The 27,218-nt window shown below is 43.4% G+C and overlaps 1 protein-coding gene across 2 annotated transcripts; it reads left to right on the top strand.

Moving 5' to 3' along the window:
• Positions 1–1,913: 1,913 nt before the first annotated feature.
• On the top strand, positions 1,914–7,466 carry LOC123730532 (uncharacterized). 2 transcript variants are annotated; one of them, XM_045707686.1, is made up of 4 exons: positions 1,914–2,035; positions 2,228–2,356; positions 2,454–2,675; positions 2,775–7,466. In XM_045707686.1, the coding sequence occupies exon 4, from the start codon at positions 3,542–3,544 to the stop codon at positions 5,705–5,707; it is 2,166 nt and encodes a 721-aa protein (XP_045563642.1). In that variant the 5' UTR covers positions 1,914–2,035; positions 2,228–2,356; positions 2,454–2,675; positions 2,775–3,541; the 3' UTR covers positions 5,708–7,466. The 2 variants fall into 2 exon arrangements, with proteins under 2 accessions (XP_045563642.1, XP_045563641.1); XM_045707685.1 differs by having other exon boundaries at positions 1,916–2,035; positions 2,248–2,356.
• The last annotated feature ends 19,752 nt before the right edge of the window (positions 7,467–27,218 follow it).

Here is a 27,218-nt window from a genome sequence, read left to right as displayed (position 1 = left end):
TGATGTGTAGGGCCCTCATTGAACTGGGGGGGTTGTGTTTGAACATTTCAAAGAGGATGACCCCACACCCCCCTATTTTATTGCTCTTATGGTTGTTGTCTATGAATTAGGAATGTCCGGGGGGTTATGTGTTGGAGGCAGACGTCTTATAAATACGCCCCAGACACACATGCGGCCCCAGAACACTAAACAAGATTTTAAAAATAAAAACCCTGAACATTAAACAGAAAATTATGACTCCTAGGCCAATTCTCGGGGTACTATGCGTCTCTTGTCGCGAACCCAATGATAAAAGCATCGAGGATCTTTGGGGTGAGGCCCCAGAATGTTTTAAAGAGTTTTTGGATACTAGTGATGGCCACATGACATATATGTTCAAACCTGAGGATTTAACGGTGAAGATTTTCACAGACAGCGGCCCCAGACCCCTTTATCATGCAAAAGCCGGGAGTTTTTCCCCTGCACTGCGTATGAGAGAATGGCTTAAGATACGGCTAGCACTCTGTCAAATTGAACAGGCCCTGAGTGGTACAGCCATGCCAGGCTATGCTATGGAAGAGAGGGTGGAGGGTCGCTATGATTTACAAGCCATCAGGATCTCTTCAATGGCTTATAGCCCCGACTCCAAAGTGACAATTTTAGCATGTGAACAATTTGATAGTACAAATGCTACTAAGTCTGTAAATTCATATGTATTATCGAAAGCCTGCAAGGATGTGAATTTTTTTATGCCTGTGTTTAGCTTTAAATGGAGGGATTACCCTATATTCATTACCCTGATGAATAAGCTGGAGAATCTTTTCAAAAATCGTGAACAATTACGTCGATGGCCGCTTCTATCCTTAAGACACACGGGCGAGAGTCTACAGGCCAGACGTAGGATATATCCCTGGGGTGAAAACTTACCGAGTCTTGACGCTGGGGAGTTGGACACAGACGGCGTTTGGGGTTCAGTGACAACCCTATAGACGGGCCCGTTATCCGTAAGAAAGGAACAGTAAAAATGTATTGTATTAATTATTCAAAGGTCTGTACTAAATATTATGAATTTAATAAAATGGTTTTAAAGCTACCCCTTAACGAACGGGAATCTGTCATTTCTTCAAACGTTGTTTATACATAAAAAACATTAATGAGTGTTACAATATTGCGCAAGCTGTTTTTAAAAAGGTCTGTACTAAATATTATGAATTAAATAAAATGGTTTTAAAGATGTATCTCACCTTTAACGAGCCATCCCCAGGCAGGGCTTGAGAAAAAAGTAATTCCGGAAAGACGTGTGCGTGCGCAGGGGGTGTGTGCGTGTGAGGGAGGGTAATTGTGTGTGTGTGTTTCAAAACAAAAAAGGGGGGTGTGTCTCTGCATGGGGGGGGGCTTTTGAAACCAGAAAAAGTGTGTGTGTACGTTTGTTTAGGACTGGCACGTGCGTAGGGGGGTGTGTGCGTGTGAGGGTGGGTAATTGTGTGTGTGTGTGGGTGTGTCTCTGCATGGGGGGGCTTTTGAAACCAGAAAAGGTGTATGTAAGTTTGTTTAGGATTGACGGCGTCTCTTCAATTGGTCTGGGCACTTTCCATTTTATTATCCCCCCAAGCCCTTTCAAATACGTATTTATCTCACCTTCAAACATGTGGGGGCTAAAAAAGTGAAAAAGCCCAGGCATAAGAGATCAGGTCTAGACGAACTCCTACTGTTTAAAACATATGTTATTTTCTAATCAGCGCATATACTGACGGTCCCCCACCCCGGGATATAAATTTACAACGGACACCCTATCGGCAGACCGAATATGTCAAGACACCCGCCTGTGGTTTTGGGTCTCTAGACATTAGAGTACTTTATATGGCCTTTTTTTTTGCATACAGGATGACGCCCGAAAAAACGGCACCCCCACTCTGTAAACTCATTGCAGAATAGTGAAACTAGCCAGACGGTAAGACATCCTATAGCGCACCTCAAAAGACTCCCGGCCAACAGACCGAAGAGTTATCAGGCCAACAGATAATCTCGGAATAGGTCCTAATGGAGCTTTCTGAAGGTGAGTTAGTGAAAATAATATATTAGATTTGGAGAGGTATTTTCAGGGAATTATATGGATATTAAAAATGTGATATCACTATTCTAAAACTGATGGACAATGATTTTAAGGTAATATGTCAAATGCCCGTATTCTCATATTTAAAAAATGTGTATATTTCGTATATATGTTAATATTATCTAACGTCTGTAGGCTCGCAATCCTTTACGCAGATGCTCCGTGGGCTAGATGATTTGGAACCGATTTTGTCAGAGAGGGATTCTCAGAATCAAACTGCGTGCAGCGCCGAAAGCAGCCAGTCTCCATCACACTATTGTAGACGTAAGTTCAATAATAATAAAAAAATCCCTAAGAAAATGTATACATTAAAAACAAAAAGTGTGAACCCTATATTAAAAGCTATTTTTTGTGTTTACAGCGGACAGACCCAAAAGAAGGATCACGGGTGCTTCATGTACTCTGAACGAGGACATCGATGCTATTCTGCCTTTCTGTTCGAACGGGTTTACCCTAACACCACCCAGGAACCAAGCGACATATTTCCGCCCCAAACAGGGCACAACATCGGCGCAAGTGCATTGCGCAGAATCTCCCAGGCCCAAAAAGTTACTTCTTCAAGAAACGGCCCTACACGGACATGGTATGAAGCCCTTATGTTATTAGTAATACAGAGTTTATTATAATTTATACATTTTTATGATTGAAAATTCTAAAACAATGACAAATAATGTTTTTACAGACTCCTCCCCGGCGTATAACGGCACAGAAGACCATACACACCGAGAACCCGCAGAGGATTTCGGAGCGCCTGACATTCACAATAAAACAATGAAACCGGGTGATTTCAACGTTTTAAATGACATTTCACAGGTAGACGACTGGCTATTCTGTAACGCAGCCAATCTTCTTGATTCCTCCAATTCTTATGTAGAAACACCCAAACCTGAAATAGACCAAGCAGAGTTTATCAAGGCCTTTTCAAAGGCTCTAAAATCCAGAAATGTCTTGCTACACCAACGAATGGTTGATTTACTCGAGCGGCAACACAGTCAGGATCTATCCTTCTGGCATTGAACAATGCCCCGGTTGTTAAAACGCAAATAACGGCGCTAAAACCAGTTACCGAAATGGACGTTCCTATAATTGAGACAGTTGAAAGCCTTTTGGCGAAAATACCCCCCCCCGATCTACAAGCTTTAATTGAACGGATGAACGAGGGTGGGGTATCAGACATAATTCCCATAGACGAAAATCTATTTTCCCAAATTCCCGCCGACCTAATTGAAATAATTAAACATATGAACGAGTCAGGAACAACATATGAAAACCAATTATCTCAAATCCCGCCAGGCCTAGTTTTTTTAATAAACCAGATGAACGAGAGTCTGAGATCTTCTACACCTGAGCCCCCAAGCAGCCCGATATTAATGCCCCTTTCAGAAGAGTCTGAAACGGAATATGATGTTTTTGAGGAATTGGAAAATTGTCTAATAAATCAGGAGGGAGATGGTCCTGATAGAAGTGTCAGGGTTGTGTACAGAAATAAATTCAGCAATACAGATTAGACAGTTTTTCAATTTCACATGGGTGAATCAAAATCTCGATTATGCTGTTTTTTACGTGATGATTTTGGATACTCTGAACGAACTGTTAGAGAGGGCAAGAGATTATGGCGAATCTCGTGATGTCTTACAGTTGGAAATTTGTGGAGATAGCATGCAAAACACTGTATCTCTTATTTTACCCAATGGTGAAGCAGATCTTGAACAATTTATAGCCCTGCTGGAACGACTTGTTCAATCAAGTTTATCCATCATAGCCGATAGGTCGCTGGAGCTTGTTGTGCAAATAATACGGCAACCCCTGGGTGGTGGGGGGGGGCAGAGAAGGAAGCTAGATAGCCTAATGCAATCAGAAATCATAAACAATAAAAGGGCATGCCTCATAAACGTTCCCAATCATGGTAATAAGCTATGCTTTGCAATAGGCCTAGCACATTTACTAAACCCTGGATGTACGGATCTAGAGGCGTTGCAAAAGGCTAGAGAGCTTCAAAATGCTGTCGGTCTGGGCATGCAGGATGCAATGGCATTCTCTGACATAGTCAAATTTGAAAACTTTCTGAACATCAAGATTGTGGTTTTGTACCACAGTAAAGCTAATGCTTCTCTCTTGAAATTCCAAAACAACCCCCAACCTCATCCTCAGATCCTGTACTTTTATGTGCAAAACGACCATTACTATGCAGTTACCAACATCGGAGCGTTTTTAGGCGCACCATATGTGTGTCCAGCCTGTCATACCGGCTACACCCGAAAGGGTGGCCACTCGTGCCGTTATAACTGTTCCGTATGTCTGGATGAAAAATGTCCGATGCAGCCCTTAAACCTGACACCCTGTGCCGATTGTCACAGGACATGCCGTTCGGCCTACTGTTACGAAAAACTCAAAATTGAATCATGGCACCCCAAGGCCTGTAAATCTGTAAGCAGTTGTGATATTAACAGGAAATGTCCAAAATGTCAATGCAATTACAACCTTAAAATAGACAACCCTAAACCTCATGTGTGTGGAATCATTCATTGCCCAATCTGTAAAGGGCCTTTGAAAAGCAGAGACTCTGAACTGGTTCAAGATGTGCCCCACGAGTGTTATATTCAACCCTTGGCTGAAGATGAACATTCAGAGAAATACGTTTTTTATGATTTTGAGACTAATCAACAATCAGGGGTTCATTTGCCTATTTTTGTATCTACCATGACTTTCAAGGGGGATAAGTGGTCAGCTGAGGGACCCAATTGTGCACTCCTCTTTCTAAAACACTTCAGAAAACCCCAGTACAGAAACTTTACGTTTATAGCGCACAATTCTAGAGCATATGATTCGTACCTTCTTTTGAACCCTCTGATACAGCAAGGCGTTGCGCCCAGTGTCATAGCTCAAGGTAGTAAAATCTTGTGTTTTGTTGACCCCGCTTTCAACCAGAGATACATTGACAGTTTAAGCTTCTTACCCATGAGATTGTCTCAAATGCCTGAGGCCTTGGGTTTTGAGAACTCTGTGAAAGGTTGGTTTCCCCATTTTTTTACATCTGAGGAGAATTTACACTATATAGGATCTTATCCGAGACCTGAAATGTACGGTTGTGATCAAATGTCTCCCAAAGAGCGAGAGAGATTCATGACATGGTACGAGACAGTATGTCACAGCACTTTTGACTTCCACAAAGAGATGGAGTCATACTGTGACAACGACGTGGTTATCCTTCGCGAGGGGTGCCTCAGATTCAGAGCAGAGGTCATCAAAGATGCAGGCATTGACCCCTGGAGTTGTACAACTATTGCATCGGCATGCATGAAAACCTATCGTACACACTTTCTACCTCTAGGATCTATAGCTATCCCCTCGCCTGACAACTACCGACGCCAATTTAAGTCATACTCTAGTGGCTCCATTCAGTGGTTGGAGTACTTGGCCCAGGATAAAGACATTTTTATTCAACATGCTTTGAATAGGGGTGAGAAGGCGTTTGGGCCTTATCATGTAGATGGATACACACAGATTGACGGTGTTGAGACCGTGTTTGAGTACAACGGTTGTTTCTCCCACGGTTGTAAATCTTGCTTTGAGCCACAGGCCCTGTGTGTCCTAAACCCAAAAGACTTTTGGTGAAATGTACCTAGAGTTTCAAGACAAATGTGAATCTTTACAGGCTACTTATGGTTTGAAAGTGAATGTTATGTGGGAGCATGAGTGGACTCCACTCAAAAAGTCTGATCCTCATGTTCGAGCTTTCCTTTCCAGCTTTGACACACCCGAACCCTTGGAGCCACGACAGGCCCTGTATGGAGGCCGTACCAATGCTTTGACCTTGCGGTATGTAGCGCAACCAGACGAGACAATAGGTTATGTAGATTTTACATCTCTTTATCCTCATGTAATGAGTTCCTCATGCTATCCTATTGGGGCATCCTGAAATTATTCACCGCGACTTTGACTTACCCCAAAACTATTTTGGTCTGATCAAAGCAATGGTCTACCCACCTAGGGGTTTGTTTATACCAGTGTTGCCTTACAAGGGACCTCAAGGAAAACTTTTCTTTCCCCTATGTCGCACCTGCAGTGAAAACAACAACCAGGAAAAGCCTTGTGATCACTCAGATCAGGAAAGAGCCCTTACAGCTGTCTGGGTTACACCTGAATTCACAAAGGCTCTAGAGAAGGGGTATCGTGTGGCCAAAATCTTTGAAGTGTGGAAATTTTCCAGGAAATCAGACACTCTTTTTAAAGAGTACATCAAGACCTTCTTGAGATGCAAGCAGATGGCTTCAGGTTATCCTTCATCGGTCACAGATCAAGAGAGCAAAGACAAGTACATTCGAGACTATCACGACAGAGAAGGCATTCTTCTTGACCCTGACAGAATAGAGGTCAACAAGACCAAACGAAATGTGTCGAAATTGTACTTAAACTCGCTTTGGGGGAAGCTTTCGCAGAGATGCAATATGCTAACAACGTCGATCATTAAAGACCCGAAGAATTTTTGGAATTTGTTTTTTCGGACCAATACGAAATTTCACATTTTTCATTCTTGAGTCAAGACATTGCCCTGGTGCAATGGAGACGTAACACGAAGTGGGTTCTACCCCCGGGTAATGTAAATGTGTTGCAGCATTTACCACGGCCTATGGCCGACTTGAATTGTACGCCCTCATGGAGCAGCTTCAGAGGTGGGTTCTTTACCACGACACAGACTCTGTGGTCTATGTAAGCAAACAGGGTGACTGGAGCCCCCCGCTTAGCAACTATCTGGGTGGTTTAACGAGTGAACTCAAAGATGGCGACCATATCACAGAATGGTCCTCCTGTGGGCCCAAAAGCTATGCTTTTAGGACTAAAGACAATCACGTGGTGTTGAAAGCCAAAGGCGTGACTCAAAACTACGAAAATGCCCCGCGTGTAAACTTGGAATCAATCACACGCTTGGTCGAGGGGTTCATAAACGATCGGAATAGTGACTTGGAGATTTTGAGCTCCTACAAAAAAATTGTTAGGGATAAAAAGGGCTTCCATCTCAGGAATGCCCCACTTACTAAAAGATTCAGGGTAGTCTATGACAAGAGAATGCTTTTACCTAACGGGACCACACTGCCCTTTGGCTACTGACTTATGCTACAAGCCCCAGTGTGTCTTAAAGCTTAAGATATAATGGCTGCTGTAGAAGGTTTTGACCCCCGGTTGCAACTACCATTTTCGGCCTTAATCGCAGGCCCCTCCAACAGTGGTAAAACTTGTTTTGTAAAAAGTATTTTAGAGAATTCTGAACATATGTTATCTCAGAAGCCTGACAATATTGTGTGGTGTTATTCATGTTATCAACCTATGTATGATGAATTGTTGAAGAAAATAAAAATCAAGTTTGTTGAAGGAATACCTCAATCCCTGTCTGATGATGAACTTTGACCTCCACATAAAAACAATCTGCTGGTTTTGGATGATATGCTATTTGCAGGTAGCGAACATCCTGAAATTGCACGAGCATTTACCCAATATACTCATCATAGAAACCTGTCTGTGCTTTACTTGGTGCAGAATGTGTTTCACCAAGGTAAAAACAGCCGTACCATTAGTTTGAACGCCAATTACATGGTTTTGTTCAAAAACCCTAGAGACAAACTACAAATTAACACTCTAGCTCAGCAGATGTACCCGGGAAGGAAATCCTACTTTATGGATAGCTATGAGGACGCTACCAAAGAGCCATTTTCTTATTTAATCGTGGATTTAAAAGCAAATACTCCAGAACACCTGAGGCTCCGAACAGGCCTGTTCCCGTGGGAGTGGCCGGCTGTGTACATTCCTAAAAAGTAACCGCTATGTCTCTGCGTTTAAAAAGAAACCTGCCCCTCTTGAGAAGCCTAGTTGGGGCTACAGCTAAAGAACGGAAGGCCATCTTGGATCACTGTTCTTCAGATCTCATATTATCCCTATGTGAGATTGCTTTGAATCTTCTCAAAGGGCGCATTCCACTCACCCTGACCCAATTAAAAAAATTAAAGAGACAAAAAACCGCGATCAAACTCTTTGCCAATAAAAGAGCCAGTCTTCGAAAGAAAAGACATAGCCTACAACAGTCTGGGGGTTTTCTTCTGCCGTTGCTGACTATAGCAGTACCCTTCATCACCAGCCTTATTGCTGCCAGGCAATAAGGCTGAACACAGAGTGTGATGGCAAATAAAATGTACTTGGTGCCTCAACAAGAGTTGGATAGACTTAAAAAACAAATGCAGGGTCCTGAAAATATCAGACAAACAGCGGGAAATGATTTGGATACGGCCATGAAGGATGTTTTGAACCGAAAAGGATTGAACCCCTATGATAAGGTAAAAAAATACACAAACCTCTTGCAAAGGTATTTGACCTTGGTAAAACAAGGTGAGAGAGATACCAACCATTTAACGCTTTCCCTACCTGAACCTTTAAAAGATGACGCGCTTAGAGAGAGCCATGCCCCTGTAATGCCTGTACCTGCGATCTTACTGGCTGAAGATCATATGCCTGTTGAAGATAATGTTATGCATGACATGTTGACACATGTTCCGGCACGTAACAGGAAAAATGCTAGATACATTATGAACAAGCTAAAAGACTCAAAGGGGACCGCTACTTGGAATGACAAAGGAGAGTTTATCCTTCAGGGCTCTGTTGTCAAGGGTTCACATATGTTTGACTTGCTTAGAAGTACCACGACAGCCCACAAGGTTGCTGATGACAGAAGACCACCAGGGTGGCGTCAGTTTCTTAAGGCCCTGGCAATCCTCAACATTCCCCTCTCGGGGGTACCCAACTATAAGCTTCGTCAACAGATTCAAGCTTTAAAACAAAACCCTTCACCGAGCTACAGCACCCCTAAAGATGTCCCAACAACCCCTCCCCCCTATGAAGGGGATGATGATGACTCATTTAGCCCCATGAACGCCTCCGGACCTTTTCCTAATCCCGATCTCTCGGGGTGGTTAGACTTTTGAATGAATTTTGAATGACTTTTGAACGACTATGATCAAATTCAATAAAGTTTATTAGAAAAATTAAGCAATTTAACATTTGTGGCATTCTTGAAACATTTGACGTGAGCATACGCCTTGATTACACGGTCTTAAAGGACACATATTTGAACACTTTTGATATTTTCTAACAAAACAATCTACGACGCTATCATTACTTCTTAAATCATCATTATAAAGAGACATAACATCTTCAAAAGAAACTCCACGGGCTCTTTGGCACAGGTAGAATACACAGTGTTGACCACATGTAGTGGAAAGGTTATCTTGCACTTGTTTGATGCTGTAGTAGATCTTTGATCCATTTTTGGTCAAAAAATCTTTAATAGATTTGGGAAAATGTGAAAAACCAGGGGGAAAGCCGTAGGAATCAAAAAAAGTTGAGATTTTTCTTCCTTCTTCATCTTCTAGTGTCACAGCTTGCCAGTGTTCACCTGGCATGTGTTTAGGATGGGTATTTCTCAATAGGTAATTCATCACAAGCCCACACTCCATAAAATTGTTTTCCAATCAAGCGGGTCATGAGCCCTTCCAACTCTTGGGTATTCATGTCTTTGCTCAACAATCCTTAATAATAATCCACTAAGACCTGTCTTCGGGCATTCACTTCCAAGATTGAATCAGAGCACGCATAAACAATCATGCTAACTGTACAGGCTAAAGGTGTACGGAAACGCATTTCCAGCCTGAGGTTGCCTTGGGACACCACAGACAGATTTCCTGAGGTGTCATCATCAGGGGATAAATTGAAAGCATACAATGTGTAACCCTCTGCAAAATCATTTCTGTCAATAGGTAAAGAGAGATCTTTTAGATGCCTCCCGGTAGCCAGGAATAGATTGTAAAATTCTCGCACAGATATGTTGTTATTAAATTGAGGTTGGAAAGCCTTAGCAGGGACCTGACGTCCGTCCTGACAGAGAGCTACATACTCTGCATTGAAGTGTTGAAAATTAAATGGGTTTTTATGTAAGCTGCCCGTATTAGAGGCGTGATCAACCAAACCTATAACCACATGGCAGGGTAAAGGGCCTAGAAAAAGGTTTTCTTGACTGCAGATTCTACTGCCCACAGGTATGCTAAAGGTTTTCATGGTAATTCTTTGGAGAGGGTAAAGGGCATTTCCTTTCATCAAAGCCTGTGTGTGACCCAGACGAACTGCCGGAGATACAGACACTTTTTTAATAAAAAGCGTTGCCCCCAACACTTTTAAACTAAAGTCCCCGTCTTGGGCAGACATCAGACAAAACTCATCCTTGGCCCTGGTTAATTTGAGTCTTAAATCAACCAAATTTAAGAGTAAACGTTCTTGAAAGAAAATGTCAGAGTGTATAGGCCCTAGCAGATGAAACTCTCGAGATTCGACACAGTAGCGAGCGCGTGCCTCCAGTCCTTTGTTTGCACCGGTGGAAGGGTCTATCGATTCCATAGAGACTCCTGCAGTATCCTTGCTAAACAGCCCGGCTCTGAATTGTGTCTTGAGAGTGTCTTCGGAGTAGTTGAGTAAACACTCTATGATGGCCCTATAGGGGTATGTGGCACTGCTTTGACTGATTAGACGTTCACCCAAAGTCACATCCACTTGGGAGAAGATGGTGGCCAAGGGGTAATTAATGAGACTCACTTTGGCATCGTTTGTAATATTAGTACCATCTCTTTTGGTCACTTTTAGACGTAAATGCACCAAGGTGTTGTTGAGGTCCAGATAGTTGTCACCGTGGCCTGGTATAAAAAATTCTATAGGACCGTTGTCGGTAATGGCAGAGAGTGGGGCTATCTCCACATAACTGGACCTGTCTATTGAAAATTGGGTTAAGGGGGCCGTGAAAAGATCGAGCTCTGTCTTTATAGCTTCAGAGGACATGCGGTGTAAAAGAGCCATGTTTCTTGGTTCTTTTAGAAAATACTTCCAAGTATTCTTTTTTTCGTTTTAGGTCCAGACCTCCTCACTTTACCACGTCTTTGACTTTCTGAGTTTCTTTTAACGGTTAACCTCTGCTTTTTAGGGGCAGGCCTGCACCTTATACCTGGAGGTCTCTTTTTTGGTCTTCGAGACAACATCATAAGCCCCGAGCCTTCTTGATGCTCGGCATCTGGTGACGCCCTTCGGGTCATAGCATTGGCTACAACCTCACTTACTATATTTTAAATGTGGTTTGGCTATGCTGAGGCCTCTCTTCATAAACGGTAAAACCATCCTAAAGAGGTTACGAAATATACCGCCTATCCCCGAACCGTACATGGTCGGGGATCCATGATAGCCGGGTAACCCATTACCCACTTGATCAACATAGTATGAGACGTAGCGGTTAGGGTCGAGATGGTGGTTTTGTTCCATAACCATTTTTTATTTATTTGTATTATGTTTATAAATAAATAAAAATAAAATAATAATATATAATACTAATAATATATTATATATGTAGAGAGGCTTTGGAGGGCCTAAAGTGGAGTTTTACAATCGTTTTACCATAAGTAAATTCAATGTTTTCGTTCTGATCCGTTTTAAGCTCAACCAGAATGTTCTCAATATATTTCTTGCTTACAGGTACGTAGTGTGGCTTGTCGTAGGTGACAGTGACTATCCCTCTATCCTTTCCCTCTATATGAACTGTTCTCAGGAGGGGCACACAACTGTCTCCTACCCTCTGATATGATATGATGTCGGTATACACAAATATGTTGTAAAACCCTGCATGTATATCCGCAGGGAATGGGGTTAATTTATCGTTCACATACGTCCATTTATTGGGAACCAGCCCCAGCATGTAGGCTAAATTACCGGTGGTCTTTATACCCCTATCCGCAGTCCCTGAGATTTGTACACGTTTATGAATAGGGTTGTAGCTCAAGAGTATTTCCGTATTGTTCTGGGTTAGGAGTTCATTCAACTCTGAGACGATCCTGTCGACGGTTCTATAGAACCCTTTTTTAATCTTTATAAGTTTCGCAGGTTCCGATATCCTTTTGCAATAAAAATCCCGGTCCTTCTCTTTGATATTATACCAGCTGTGGGGGTATGTAATCTCGCTGAGACCTACTTCCCAGGCCTCGGATAACTCTATAGGCTTTGGAAAATTGGTTGTATAATTAGAACTTTGGTTCTTACTATATATGTGTGCAGACGCATTACTGGGGAGGGTCAGGTATAAGCCGCTGTGTTCCATGATGCACTCCTGTGTACACGCGAATGACGTTGTATTTTTCATGCCTGAGGGTTTAAGTTAACCCCTGATGCCTCCACCACATCTTGCTCTAAAACCCAACTCTTAAACTTTTGGGGCCAGTTTTTCCAACGGACCAAGACCCATTTTTTACCCCTTTCTCTCTTATGATCTAGAATTTCCTCCACGTGAAAGACTTTGCCTTTAGCCACCTGTACCTTCTGTAGCTCCTTCTCGTAAAACGATCCCTCTATAAGCTCCCCGTCATAATCTTTTAATTTGTAGACAGGGGGTATGCGAGGTAGACATTCGGTAACGGTGAACACTTCGTCACTATAACCTTGCTCATATTTCTTGTCGAAAACACCCCTCAACTTTGATATACGTACCATGTCCCCCACTATGAATTTAAAATCAAATTTTTTCTTACGGCAAAGGGGGAACAAACCGTACACATTTTTAAAGACTTGAAAAGAGTTTTCAGAAGAGACCTCTGCGGGCTTCATCCTTATACTCTTATGGTAGCTGTAGTTGTAACTCTTTACTAAATCTTGAACTATATCGGTATATCTATGCGTGTTGTGAGCTGTAAAATATCTCCACATCCGCTCCTTCAGAGTTTGGTTAAAGCGTTCGACAACTGAAGCTTTCAAATCCGAGCCTGTAGCAAAATGTACTACATTATGCTTCTTCATGAGTTTCTGAAAAGTATTATTAAAAAAGTATTTTCCGCCATCAGTCTGCACTTTCTTGGGGACTCCTCCTTCCTTCAAGATAGAGTCAAAGGCCCTGGTCACCTCTGCCCCAATCTTATTTCTTAAGACCCTTACAAAGGCCATTTTAGAGAAAATATCTATAACCGTTAGCATGTATCGATTCCCATCATTTTTATCTGCATGGGCCTGCATGTCACATAGATCCGCCTGAAACTGGGACAAGGCATGAGTAGAAAAAACTCTATTTCTTGGAAATTGTTTTCGTACAGGTTTATGCAGAGTATAAGCATCCTGCGCGGCTAACCAATCATCCACTTGAGCAACGCCTAACCGGCTACCTGTTCCCTCGGCCAAAGCTCTCTGTAAACGCTCCTTACCCCCATAAGACCCAGGGTTAGAGGGGGTGTAATACACGTTTTTCAACATCTGCTCCGCCATCCTTTCTGCCTCTCTGAGGTACAATAACGTTAATGAGCCACTTTCAAATAACGACAACATTTCAGTTTCATTTTTTGTATTTTTATTTTTGCAAACATCATGTATTACATATACAGACAATTTAGGATTCGTTGCAGGATACTTGTCCCCGTTTTCTCAATGATCCCAGCATGCAACACCCTGTATATTTGGTTTAGATTTACAGGCTTTTGTCGCTGAATTTTTAAAACACACACATCAGATATATAAGTATATAAACAACACGTGATACATGTTACAATTAAACGGTGTTTCAAACAAATAAAGTAAAATCTTAGACAAGTTTGTTTCTAGTTCTTCAGAATCATCCACAAGACGGGAGACCAGTTGTGTCCATTGCATACTCTCGCCCGTCTCGTACATGATTCATGATTTGCTCCATTTTTAGCACACGCTCTACATTAGCCCAGGTATTATGGGTTGTGTAGAATGATACATTGTTCACTTTATTTTCAATAATTTGATGCATCACATTTGTAAGTTCTCTCAAAAGAAAAAACGTATTTATTCTCTCTAACACCGTATGTATATAGTTCCCCATTGCTTTACATCTAAATAACAAATAGGTATTGTCACTCGGTCTCTGGGGTTTTGTTGAGCCAGAAAGTCATCACGTCCTCCACCACAGCTTCCCGGTATTTGTTGTCGTCCACCAGGGTGTGTCGGATTTCTTTGAGTTTCTCGTGGATGTAGATCGCCTCCTTCAGTTCATGTAGGAAAGCCTCGGTTACCCCGTAAACTCTGGGAATAGAAGGCACAAGACCCATAGACTCCAGGGCTCTGACCAGCGCAGGTATAAACCTGCAGGACCACAGTCTTTTCACCAGCTCCTCAAAATGGTTGAAGAAGTAGTATTTTGGGGGCTCGTATAAACACGGATGCCGGCGCTGGCTGGGGTGATTGATCTCACAACCGATGCATTTTTCACGTATATACTCTCCAATCACCACGTTTAAAAGTGTGGCTACAGAGGCCTTGATGGTGTCCACAAAAATAGTACTGACCACCTCATCAAACACATCCTCAGGCTGTGGACATGTAGGGGGTGTCGAGGGTCTTGGCTGGGGGGAGTAGAATGGTTGGCTGCGAGGCATACAGTCCTTAGGGTCTGGCCCCCATGACGTATCAGAGTCCAGGTATGTTGTAGGAATATCCATGGTATATGCTGAAATGAAGAAGTGGATGCTTTAAGGGACCTCCTTTTATTGTAGAACCAGGCCTTTGGGTGGGGTCAGGGCGTGGTTAACGCAGCCGCGTACTTAGTTTTCTTCGGGGGCTGACCCTTCTGAGGATGACCCTTCTTGGGATTGCTTTGAATCATAATCCTCAGGATTCGTATATATTATGCATTTCCTTAGCCGAACAATGCTCTGCCACTGTTGGCTCTGTACAAAAAGAACGTCCAACAACTCTAACATGCTCAATTCCATTAGATCCCAACTTTTAAAAGGAATAAGCATGCGCAACCTGAAATCCCCAGTCAGGCCACCATCACGAATGTTTTGGTTGCGGATTTCCTCGTTGCTGATATAGAACTCCACGCAGCCACATGGAAGTCCATTCTTTCTCTGTATTTTCACCCTGTGAAATACTCTTCCTGAGGAGTCTGGGGTACCTTCCCAACGGGTCTCGTAGCCCGTGAACAAGCTATACCCCTGGGTGATAACTCTCAGTTCGGGACACAAAACCTTGCGAAAAACCGCCCAGTCTTCAGCCCCATAGTCCACTCCTAAAGTCTGGTCTGTATATTCTCCACCTTCGGCTACAGTATAGAGTTTCACTCTACGGGCCGGGTAATCAAACTGATACCCCCAGTGCTGTCCATTAGACATCATCACTTGATCTTTCAGTGCAGTTGCGGGCGGTATTTGGGTTCTACACACACATAGAAACCGCTTTTTTGGCGCGTCGTATATTGTTGCTTTATACTGGGTCTTTTCTCTATGTTTCAACCGAGGTCCTACTTCCGTTGTTACGGTCATCACGGCTTTACCAAAATCCATGTTTATTTTTAAAATCTTGTTTAGTGTTCTGGGGCCGCATGTGTGTCTGGGGCGTATTTATAAGACGTCTGCCTCCAACACATAACCCCCCGGACATTCCTAATTCATAGACAACAACCATAAGAGCAATAAAATAGGGGGGTGTGGGGTCATCCTCTTTGAAATGTTCAAACACAACCCCCCCAGTTCAATGAGGGCCCTACACATTATTCATCATGACAACTTCAAAGAGATGAAATATAGATATAACACACACTCTAACACGTGACAGAACAGGATAAAACTATATGACCCTAACCACGTGACACCTTCCCGCCAGGATGTCCAGACCGGATGCCCTTATTTGGGCATGTACGAACCAGCCGGACATAGGGTCATAAATCACGATTTTGACCGATGCTGTCTCCTTTATTCTCTCTTACATGCATTTTACATTTACTGTACTTTTTGCCGCATATGATGATAACGAAATCTGAAAATACTTTGGATGCATTCAGTAACATGATAACAATATCCTGGAACATGTGGGGTAGGTGTAACATAAGACAAAACAATTACGAGGGTTTGAGTGATACGTTTGAGGACTAAGTGGCCACACCCTTATAACAATTTACGCTGAGAGTCAGGAAGCAAGTTCAGGAAGTGAATACATTTAATATATAAACGAACATGAAACGACATGAAACAGATACAGAAACAATAACGCCTGGGGAAGGAACCAAAGGCTGTGACATAAATAGGGCAGGTAATACAAGGAGGTGATGAAGTCAAGGTGAGTGTCAACAAGAGGTGTTGCGCGTGACGATGGTGACAGGTGTGCGTAACAATCAGCAGTCTGGTGACCTAGAGGCCAGAGAGTGACCTAGAGGCCATCATACGTGACAACCCCTCTCCAAAGTGTGCAGCTCCTAAGTCATTTGAATGCACTTTTATGACTCAAAGAAGAGTCTTCAACTCTCTCTCTATATTTGTTTCTCTCCTAGCTGTGTTGTTGAGGAACTAGAGCACGTACACTTATAGTTGTTTTGTTTGGAACACAAACCTACATCACCGCCAGCACACAATTACTGTTGTTGTTTACGCAATCCAAAAACAGACAATTATACATGGCATTCTGGGTCAGGAGGGCATGATTTGAAAGCTTGTTCTATTGCCAACATGACTAGCTAAGTTATAAAATACAATCGTACAGTGTTAGGCTTTCACATGGCAATTCAGAGAAACAGATGGTCATTTTGGTGCACATAGGGAGGAGTCATGATGAGTGCATTCAGGTGTGTGCATCAGCAGCATATTTTCTTCACAATAAACAAACATAGGCTCATTCTGTTCAGAACAACCCAGGGTACGAAGCCATGTCATCTTGTAACTGTACATCAAACATAGTGACCATAAACGTTGACAATGTATATGACAATGAGTTTTATGATTTGGAAATGTAAAGTGCACATTTGGCTTCCTCGTATGACATCAAAGTGGTATTTATTATAATCCTCAACGTCTCATCTTTCAAAATACATTGAATTATCTTGATTTACAGCTCACACACACGCACACACACACACGCACGCACACACACATCTTCTTACAATTTCACAACACTATTTCATACTATTTTCATTTTAGCATGACACAGCTCATTGGGTGTTTGAGCTGTTTCCCCCTATGAGAACCTGTCAAACACAGACAGACATGTCAGTGAGAGACCGTCAAACACAGACAGACACGTTAGTGAGAGAATGTCAAACACAGACAGACACGTTAGTGAGAGACTGTCAAACACAGACAGACATGTCAGTGACAGACCATCAAACACAGACAGACACGTTAGTGAGAGACCTTCAAACACAGACAGACATGTTAGTGACAGACCATCAAACCCAGACAGACATGTTGGTGAGAGACAGTTAAACATTGACAGACACGTAAGTGAGAGACTGTCAAACAGACTGAACTGTTAGTGAGAGACAGTCAACACAGACAGACATGTTAATGACAGACCATTGAACACAGACAAACATGTTGGTGAGAGACAGTCAAACACAGACAGACACGTTAGTGAGAGACAGTCAAACACAGACAGACACGTTAGTGAGCGAACGTCAAACACAGACAGACACGTTAGTGAGAGACTGTCAAACACAGACAGACATGTTAGTGACAGACCATCAAACACAGACAGACACGTTAGTGAGAGACAGTCAAACACAGACAGACACGTTAGTGAGAGACTGTCAAACACAGACAGACATGTTAGTGAGCGAACGTCAAACACAGAAAGACATGTTAGTGACAGACCATCAAACAGAGACAGACATGTTAGTGAGGGACAGTCAAACACAGACAGACATGTTAGTGACAGACCGTTGAACACAGACAAACATGTTGGTGAGAGACAGTCAAACACAGACAGACACGTTAGTGAGAGACAGTCAAACACAGACAGACACGTTAGTGAGGGACAGTCAAACAGACAGACACGTTAGTGAGAGACAGTCAAACACAGACAGACACGTTAGTGACAGACCATCAAACACAGACAAACATGTTGGTGAGAGACAGTCAAACACATGTTTGTGAGAGTAGAAAGTCAAAGAAGCAGCCAGACCCAAAGACATGTTCCCTGAGTTCAGAGAAAGTCCCATCCGGTCACAGTGGAAGTGAGAATAATGAGAAAGGAGGATATAACCGAGAATATCTTCAAATATTCCTTCTTAAAGCCTTGGGGTTGGTCTTATGGAAAGAATGAGATATTCCCTGCTTGTCTGAGTTAGATAACGGAGTGGAAACGAATAGGGAAGGAAATGTTTTATTCACTTCAAACCAGTCTGCACTTTTCATGAAGACATCCACCTGCTGTTTCTTCGCTGTTGCAATTTCAGGGATGTACACTACATGGCCAAAAGTATGTGGACACCTGCTCCTCGAACCTTTCATTCCAAAATCATTCCAAAATTCCCCCGTTGCTGCTTTAACAGCCTCCAATATTCTGGGAAGGCTTTCTCCTAGATGTTGGAACATTGCTTAGGGGACTTGCTTCCATTCAGCCACAAGAGCGTTAGTGAGGTCGGGCACTGATGTTGGGCGATTAGGCCTGTCTTGCAGTCGGCGTTCCAATTCATCCCAAAGATCTTTGATGGGGTTGAGGACAGGGCTCTGTGCAAGCCAGTCAAGTTATTCCACACCGATCTCGACAAACCATTTCTGTATGGACCTCGCTTTGTGCAAGGGGGCATTGTCATTCCTAAACAGGAAATGGCCTTTCCCAAACTGTTGCCACAAATTTGGACGCATTTTCTAGAATGTCACTGTATGCTCTAGTGTTACGATTTCCCTTTAATGGAACTAAGTGGCCTAGCCCGAACCATGAAAAACAGCCCCAGACCATTATTCCTCCTCCTGTGTGTGTGTGTGTGTGTGTGTGTGTAGTTGAGTTGCGAATCAATTTCACTGCAGGATAGAAAATTCACTGGTAGACTGCCTTTGTCACGTATACTCCCTCCCCAGCCTCTAGGTCATCAGGCTGCTGATTATCCCACACACCTGTCACCATCGTCGCTCACACCTGCACCTCATGACCCTCACCTGGACTCCATCACCTCCTTGATTATCTTCCCTATATCTGTCACTCCCCTTGGTTCTTTCCTCAGATGTTATTGACTCTGTTTTCATGTCGGTGCGGTGTTTGTGTTTCGTGTTCTTTTATTTATTAAAACGCTCAGTTTTAAGGAGTGTTTTTTTATTTTTTTGTGTCAGAGTAATGACGTCGGGTCCAGGAACTGCTACAGGCTCTCATGTCTCAACCAGGTCGCCAGGCTTCCCTGCCTCAGCCGGATCGCCAGGCTTCCCTGCCTCAGCCGGATCGCCGGGCTCTCATGCCTCAGCCGGATCGCCGGGCTCTCATGCCTCAGCCGGATCGCTAGGCTCCCCTGCTTCCACCGGCTCGTCAGGTTCTCATGCCTCAGCCGGATTGCCAGGCTCCCCTGCCTCAACTGATCTGTCATGTTCCCGCGCCTCAGCTGACTCGACAAGTTCCCGTGCCTCAGCTGGCGTGACAGGTTCTCGCACATCTGTAGGGGTGACTGGTCTGCTCCTGATCCCCGGGTTTGTCCCCTTTGACGGCATCCTGCGGCTGGAGCCACGCGTTAGGGAGGGGGTACTGTCACGTATACTCCCCCTCCGGCATCTAGGTCATCAGGCTGCTGATTATCCCACACACCTGTCACCATCGTCTCGCGCACCTGCACCTCATGACACTCACCTGGACTCCACCACCTCCTTGATTATCTTCCCTATATCTGTCACTCCCCTTGGTTCTTTCCTCAGGTGTTATTGACTCTGTTTTCATGTCGGTGCATTGTTTGTTTGGTGTTCATTGTTTCTTTTATTTATTAAAACACTCACTCCCTGAACTTGCTTTCTGACTCTCAGCGCACTCGTTATAGCCTTGAATGATTTTAAAATACACACAACCTTAAAAGATTTTTCAATCTTACTTATGTAGTTCTCTTCACTTTTGTGTTAGAAAATATCTGACACATATTTAGTGACTGTAGATCAGGAATTCAAGTCCACAGAAACATGAAAATCTGAGGCAGCGGGTAGATCTATACACTGGCCTGAGATGAGCTGAGCAAGAAGAAAGTACATGTTTATAATAATGTTAACAACTGCCTCCTAGATTGAATCCTACTACACCGGCTTTGACGCTCGTCGGATGTGGCAGGGCGTAAAAACGATTAGGTACTACAAAGGGAAGCCCAGCCACGAGCTGCCCAGTCACTCGTTCCTACGGGACGAGCAAAATGCCTTTTATGCTCGCTTTGAGGCAAGGAACACTGACACATGTATGAGAGCACCAGCTGTTCTGGATGACTGTGTGATCACGCTCTCCGTAGCCAAAGTGAGCAAGACCTTTAAACAGGTCAACATTCACAAAAAATGTGTGGGGCCAGATGGATTACCAGGACGTGTAGTCAAAGCATGCGCGGACCAACTGGCAAGTATCTTCACTGACATTTTCAAACTCTTCCTGGCAGAGTCTGTAATACCTATATGTTTCAAACAGACCACCATAGTCCCTGTGCCCAAGATAGCAAAGGTAACCTGCCTAAATGATTACCGCCCGTAGCACTCACGTCGGTAGCCATGAAGCGCTCTGAAAGGCTGGTCATGGCTCACATAAACATAATCATGCCAGAAACCCTAGACCCACTCCAATTCGCATACCACTCCAACAGATCCACAGATGACGCAATTTAAATTGCACTCCACACTGCCCTTTCCCACCTGAATAAAAATAACACCTATGTGAGAATGTTATTCATTGACTACAGCTCAGCGTTCAACACCATAGCGCCCTCAAAGCTCATCACTAAGCTAAGGACCCTGAGACTAAACACCTCCCTCTGCAACTGGATCCTGGACTTCCTGATGGGCCACCCCCAGGTGGTAATTGTAGGCAACAACACATCTGCCATGCTGATCCTCAACACTGGGGCCCTCAGTGGTGCCTGCTTAGTGTTTCGTGTTTGGCCATGTAGTCGTGGGTTAACAGGGAGCATGTACTCCCTGTTGACCCATGACTGTATGGCTAAACATGACTCTAACACCATCATTAAGATTGCTGACGACACAACAGTGGTAGGCCTGATCACCGACAACGATGAGACAGCCTATAGGGAGGAGGTCAGAGACCTGTCCGTGTGGTGCCAGGTCAACAACCTCTCTCTTAATGTGAGAAAGACAAAGGAGCTGATTGTGGACTATAGGAAAAGGAGGGCCGTACAGACCCCCATTAACATCTACGGGACTGAAGTGGAGCGGGTCGAGAGTTTCAAGTTCCTTGCTGTCCACATCACCAACAAACTACGGTCCAAACAAATCAAGACAGTTGTGAAGAGGGCACGACAATACCTTTTCCCCCTCAGGAGACTGAAAAGATTTGGCATGGGTCCCCAGATCCTCAAACAGTTCTGCAGCTGCACCATCGAGAACATCCTGCCCGGTTGCATTACCACCTGGTATGGCGCTACAGAGGGCAGTATGTATGGCCCGGTACACCACTGGGGCCAAGATTCCTGACATCCAGGACCTATATACTAGGCGATGTCAGAGGAAGGCCCAAAGAATTGTCAAAGACTCCAGTCACTCCAGTCATAGACTGATCTCTCTGCTACCGTACGGCAAGCGGTACCGGAGTGCCAAGTCTAGGACCAAAAAGCTCCTTAACACCTTCTACCCCCAAGCTATAAGACTGCTGAACAACTAAACAAATGGCGACCCGGACTATTTACATTGAACCCCCCCCCCCCTTTGTTTTTACTCTGCTGCTACTCACTGTTTATTATCTATGCATGGTCACTTTACAAATGACCTTGATTAACCTGTACCCCTGCACACTGACTCAGTACCGGTACCCGCTGTATATTGTTATGTACAGTTCTTGTGTTGCCTTTTGACTGATTAGATTTTTTTGACTTTTGTTTATTTAGTAAATATTTTCTTAACTCTACTTCTTGAACTGCACTGTTGGTTAAGGGTGCATGTGACATACAATTTTATTTGATTAGATAACTATTTAATATGACAGGAATACATTTTTACTCTAGTGAGAATTTCCTTTCCCAAATACTTCTCCAACTCCAATACTGTGCATTCCTATTGCTATATTCTACGCTATGCTTCAGAACATCTTTTTTTCCCAATCTCTCATTCAGACTTCTTCACTTCACTCTGCCACCTCCTACCAAGGATCTCTGCACTCTGTTTGAGACGGAAGGACCCTTTCCACTGGGCACAGACGTCAATGCAATGCATATTCCACATTAATTCAACATCATTTTTGAAATGACGTGGAAATGATGTTGATTCAACCAGTGTGTGCCCAGTGGTTTGGCTTCCCCAGCAACCCTCCTCAGAGTGACGGATGCCATTACAAATAGCTATTCCTTTGATTAGCCTGGTTGCTATTTCGGATGACCCAAAGCAAATGGTTTTTACTTCAAAGCCTAGATGGAGTTGAACACATCACACGGAAGAGAAGATGGGTTTTTCTGCATAACATTACCGAGATAAATGAAATCAAAGAGTCAGTAGTCCACTTCAAAAGCATGACCATGTGGAGTTTTCTTTCTTCTCTTTCAAGCCACACTCCTCAATCCCTTTTCCCACCCACGCTATAGCTTTTGTGTATGTAAACGGATGGGTGGACCATGGCCATGTTACTGCCACTCTCAGTTCAGGGTAAAGACCAGGAAATGGCCGGGACGGTTATCACAGGATTCAGATAACTCGTTGTGACATTTGCCAAAACTCAGCCAGAACCACCTGTCTTGTTATAGCAAGGGAGTCATCTCAGAAATCCCAGACCTATAGCAACAGAACTAGATCTGGGAATCATTTGGGATTTTCTTGGCCACTTCAAAAGGGGAGAAAATACATCTGTCCAGAGAGACTTAAGAGTCTGCAGACTGCAGCCCACATGGCTAAAAGCTCCTCTACAGGAAATAGAATGTCTTAAGTGCTTGTTGGAGCTCTAACCTCAGTCCACATGGCACTTTTGTGTTGTTGTGGTCCCTGAGAGATTAAGGACAGCAACCTCTGCTCTGCTGACTCTGACTATTAAATTAAATGTTTATTTAATATGTAAATATCAACCCGAACAATATAAATGATTGGACAATATATAAATTCACAAAAGTTTTCTCCCCAGTTTGAGGTCCTGAGTGCTCTGGAACAGGGTTTCATCAGACCAGAGAATCTTGTTTCTCATGGTCTGAGAGTCTTTAGGTGCCTTTTGGCAAACTCCAAGCGGGCTGTCATGTGCCTTTTACTGAGGAGTGGCTTCCGTCTGGCCACTCTACCATAAAGGCCTGATTGGTGGAGTGCTGCAGAGATGGTTGTCCTTCTGGAAGGTTCTCCCATCTCCACAGAGGATCTCTAGAGCGCTGTCAGAGTGACCATCGGGTTCTTGGTCACCTCCCTGACCAAGACCCTTCTCCCCCGATTGCTCAGTTTGGCTGGGTGGCCAACTCTAGGAAGAGGTGGTTCCAAACGTCTTCCATTTAAGAATGATGGAGGCCACTGTGTTCTTGGAGATCTTCAATGCTGCAGATATTTTTTGGTACACTTCCCCAGATCTGTGCTTCGACACAATCTTGTCTCGGAGCTCTACGGACAATTCCTTTGACCTCATGGCTCGGTTTTTGCTCTGACATGCACTGTCAACTGTGTGACCTTATATAGACAGGTGTGTGCCTTTCCAAATCATGTCCAATCAACTGAATTTACCACAGGTGAACTCCAAGTTGTAGAAACATCTCAAGGATGATCAATGGAAACAGGATGCACCTGAGATCAATTCTCAAAACAAAGGGTCTGAATACTTATGTAAATAAGGAATTTCTGTTTTTTTATTTTTAATACATTTGCAAACATTTCTAAAAACCTGTTTTCACTTTGTCATTATGGGGTGTTGTGTGTAAATTGCTCAATTTTAGAATAAGGCTGTAAAGTAACAAAATGTTGAAAAAGTCTAGAGGTCTGAGTACCTTCCAAAGGCACTGTAAATATACTGTGTATAATCCAATAATTATATGGATTTATATATAATCCAAACATTTATCCATATAATTTAGAATGTATCTAACCGTTACTGTATATATACTATATATAAGTCCAATAAATAATAATTATTATGCCTTAGTGTAGCCTTTGCCTTCTATGTTTTATTACACAATGCATTGTGTGCTTATAATACAGTGCGTTGATGATTTTGTATGCTTGATGTAGACTATACCTTCTTCACTACACAGTGAATTGTAACCTACACTCTGCTTTCTAGCCGACCCCCGTCTCACGGTCAGAAACACCTGTAGCTAAGTGGCTATTATGATTCTGGACATCAACACAGAGACAAACTCGAAATGCTCCATTGACATTATTGTGACAAGTTGGGGACACATTTAGGAAACAACTTTTAGTTATTCATTTTTGTGAAAATTACTTATTTGAAGACATTTAGAATAATATTCCAAAAACTTGGGCGGCAGGTAGCCTAGTGGTTAGAGCGTCGGACTAATATCTGAAAGATTCTAAGATCTAATCCCCAAGCTTGGTCAAGGTAAAAATCTGTCATTCTGCCCCTGAACAAGACAGTTAACCCAATGTGGCTAGGCTGTCATAGAAAATAAGAATTTGTTCTTAACTGACTTGGCTAGATAAATAAATAAAACTTGATTTGAGTATAAGAAGCTGCTACCCAGTGATTTAGTTGCCAGAGCGGTTCAAATTCTTGCAGTATGACCAGATATAACGACCCTACATGAATAGGGCATGCTAAACCATCTGAAGGTTTTAGTGCAGGCTAAACGTTTTAGGACTATGAAATTACATTTTAAAGATGATAAAAGTTTAAAGTTCCATTAATTGAGTAAATATACAGTAGCTCTACTACTCTGTAAAAAAAATATTTGTTGAGTTAACTTAAAAAAGTTTGTTACCCTGCTGCCGTAAAAGTTTCAATTAAATCCTGTCTGAATGTCATGTTGCGATAACTTAATCTAAAGTATCTTCAACCTAGTATAGTAAGTAAAACTGACAAATGTGTATTAAATTTACATGTTGAGTGAATTTGATACTTTTAGTCAAAAGTAACATTCTTATAAAATTCTTCACCATGAGCAAGCACTATTGGGACTAAGCCTCATCTGGAGTTTGAACTCAGAACCTTTCGGGTGACAGCCACTGGAAAATCCTGCTATGCCACCAGGTCTGTGGTCAAGAAACAAATTGGCAACAGATTTACCGCCAATAATACATTAATCAATTTGCTGTAATTTCTCACTGACAGCCTGTAGAGACGCATCTCGGGTCGACTCACCGAAGCAGGAGTTGATGAAGCCATACCACAAGCAGCCGTGGCGGCCCAGGAGCCACTTTCCCTTGATACTGGAGGTGAAGCTGAGCGTGGTGCCGAACATGCACACCAGCATGTCGCTCACGCTGATGTTGAGCAGGAGCATGTTGACCGGAGTACGCAGAGTTTTAAACTTGCAGAAGAGGAGCAGTACGACGAAGTTGTTGAGGAAGCCGAAGGTCATGATCAAGCCCAGGAACACGGAGAGCACGATGAAGCCAGTCCTGGACAGAGTCTCTTTCGGCGTGTCGCGCCATTCCCGGTCCAGGAAACTGAACGGGTCGTCGCTCACGTTGTAGGTGTAGTTGATGCCAGCTAGATCGGAAAACATCCTGGATGATGTTCACGAACGCTCATATTACTCAGGTCGGGAGAAGTTTGGCTGAGTTGGGGCAGGCAGCGCGCGCGGAGCTCACACCATCATTACCTGGACATGTCTCTCTCTATCTCTCGCACCCCATGTCAGCGCTTCACATGAATGTCCAGACCTCCGTTTAATAGACTAGTCTACAGCTTGTCGCGTTAATCCACGGTGAAATATTACTCTTACTTTCCATCGGTACAATTTTATGTTACGTTAAAAACATATCCACTAGACTACTGCGCGGCGGTAGTTTTCTCTAGCTTTGAGCTTCACTTGAAAAAAAAAAGTGTTTTTCAAATAACGTTCTTACAAGTGCAAGCTCACAACAAACTTGTGGTGATACTGTGTCCCATCAACTCCACTGAAGATTGGAGGAGGTGATATCTCAACTGCGTGGCGATGGTGCAAGGCAATCCCGGGGTGTGCAGCGAGGCTCGTCCCGGGTGTCCATCGCCGTTACTCGCGGGCTTCACGGTTCATTCACAAATCTCGAATGTCACAGGGTGGGTGCGTAACGTGTTCACACACTGTTCCCAATTCCTAGGAAATTACTAAAATTCATGATTAATTATTGTTCATTATATTACTGCTGGCCCATATACTTTAAGAGTGCATTAACCATTTATCTTAGTTTGGCAGATTTCTTGCCAAATACTTGTAGATTTAGCCTACAGTATTATGTTTTTGTTCAAGAGAGTATGCCATTTCTATTTTTTGATTCAATGGCCAGGCGACTGTAAAAGTTGTCTTTGTGATCTAAATTCCATCTTCAGTTCTTGTGTACCGCGCTCCTTTGCTACTGTTGAATTTAGTGATCAGTGAGAGCGCGCGAGCCTGAGTCCTCGGTTCCAAGTACAGTGCAGATTATTATAGCCAGATTTTACGTCACGAGAGAGAGAGAGAATTGTCCAGCTCGAGTAATCGACTGGCATCGAACCCTAGCCGTCAGCGCTCTGCAATACAAAGCCAATCTTACCCACTTCCAGACATAAATGGACACTTTACCTCCAAATCCAAATAATCCATGGTTAAATGTTGTAAGCATTGAAAAGTCAGTTTAATTATGTGACAATAATAACCCACTGGGCACAGCCGTCAGTCACTTCAACATCTATTCCAAATTGGTTCAACAATTTAATTGAAATGAAGTGGAAACAACGTTGATTCAATCAATGTGCGCCCACTGGGAACATTGACAAAAAAACAGCAGTGATGGGGCTCCCGAGTGGCGCAGTGGTCTAAGGCACTGCAACGATCATGGGTTCGAGTCCAGGCTCTGTCGCAGCCGGCCGCGACCGGGAGACCCATGGGGCGGCGCACAAGTGGCCCAGCGTCATCCGGGTTAGGGGAGGGCAGGGATGACCCTGTCCCATCACGCACCAGCAACCCCTGTGGCTGGCCGGGCGCAGTGCACGCTGACACGGTTGCCAGGTGCACGGTGTTTCCTCAACACATTGGTTAAGTGGGCATTGTGTC

Source organism: Salmo salar, chromosome ssa25 (assembly GCF_905237065.1).
Source record: "Salmo salar chromosome ssa25, Ssal_v3.1, whole genome shotgun sequence".
NCBI classification, from domain to species: Eukaryota; Metazoa; Chordata; class Actinopteri; order Salmoniformes; family Salmonidae; genus Salmo; species Salmo salar.
The sequence above is the reverse complement of the archived record's forward strand: the minus strand, read 5'-3'. Positions and strand labels throughout refer to the sequence as shown.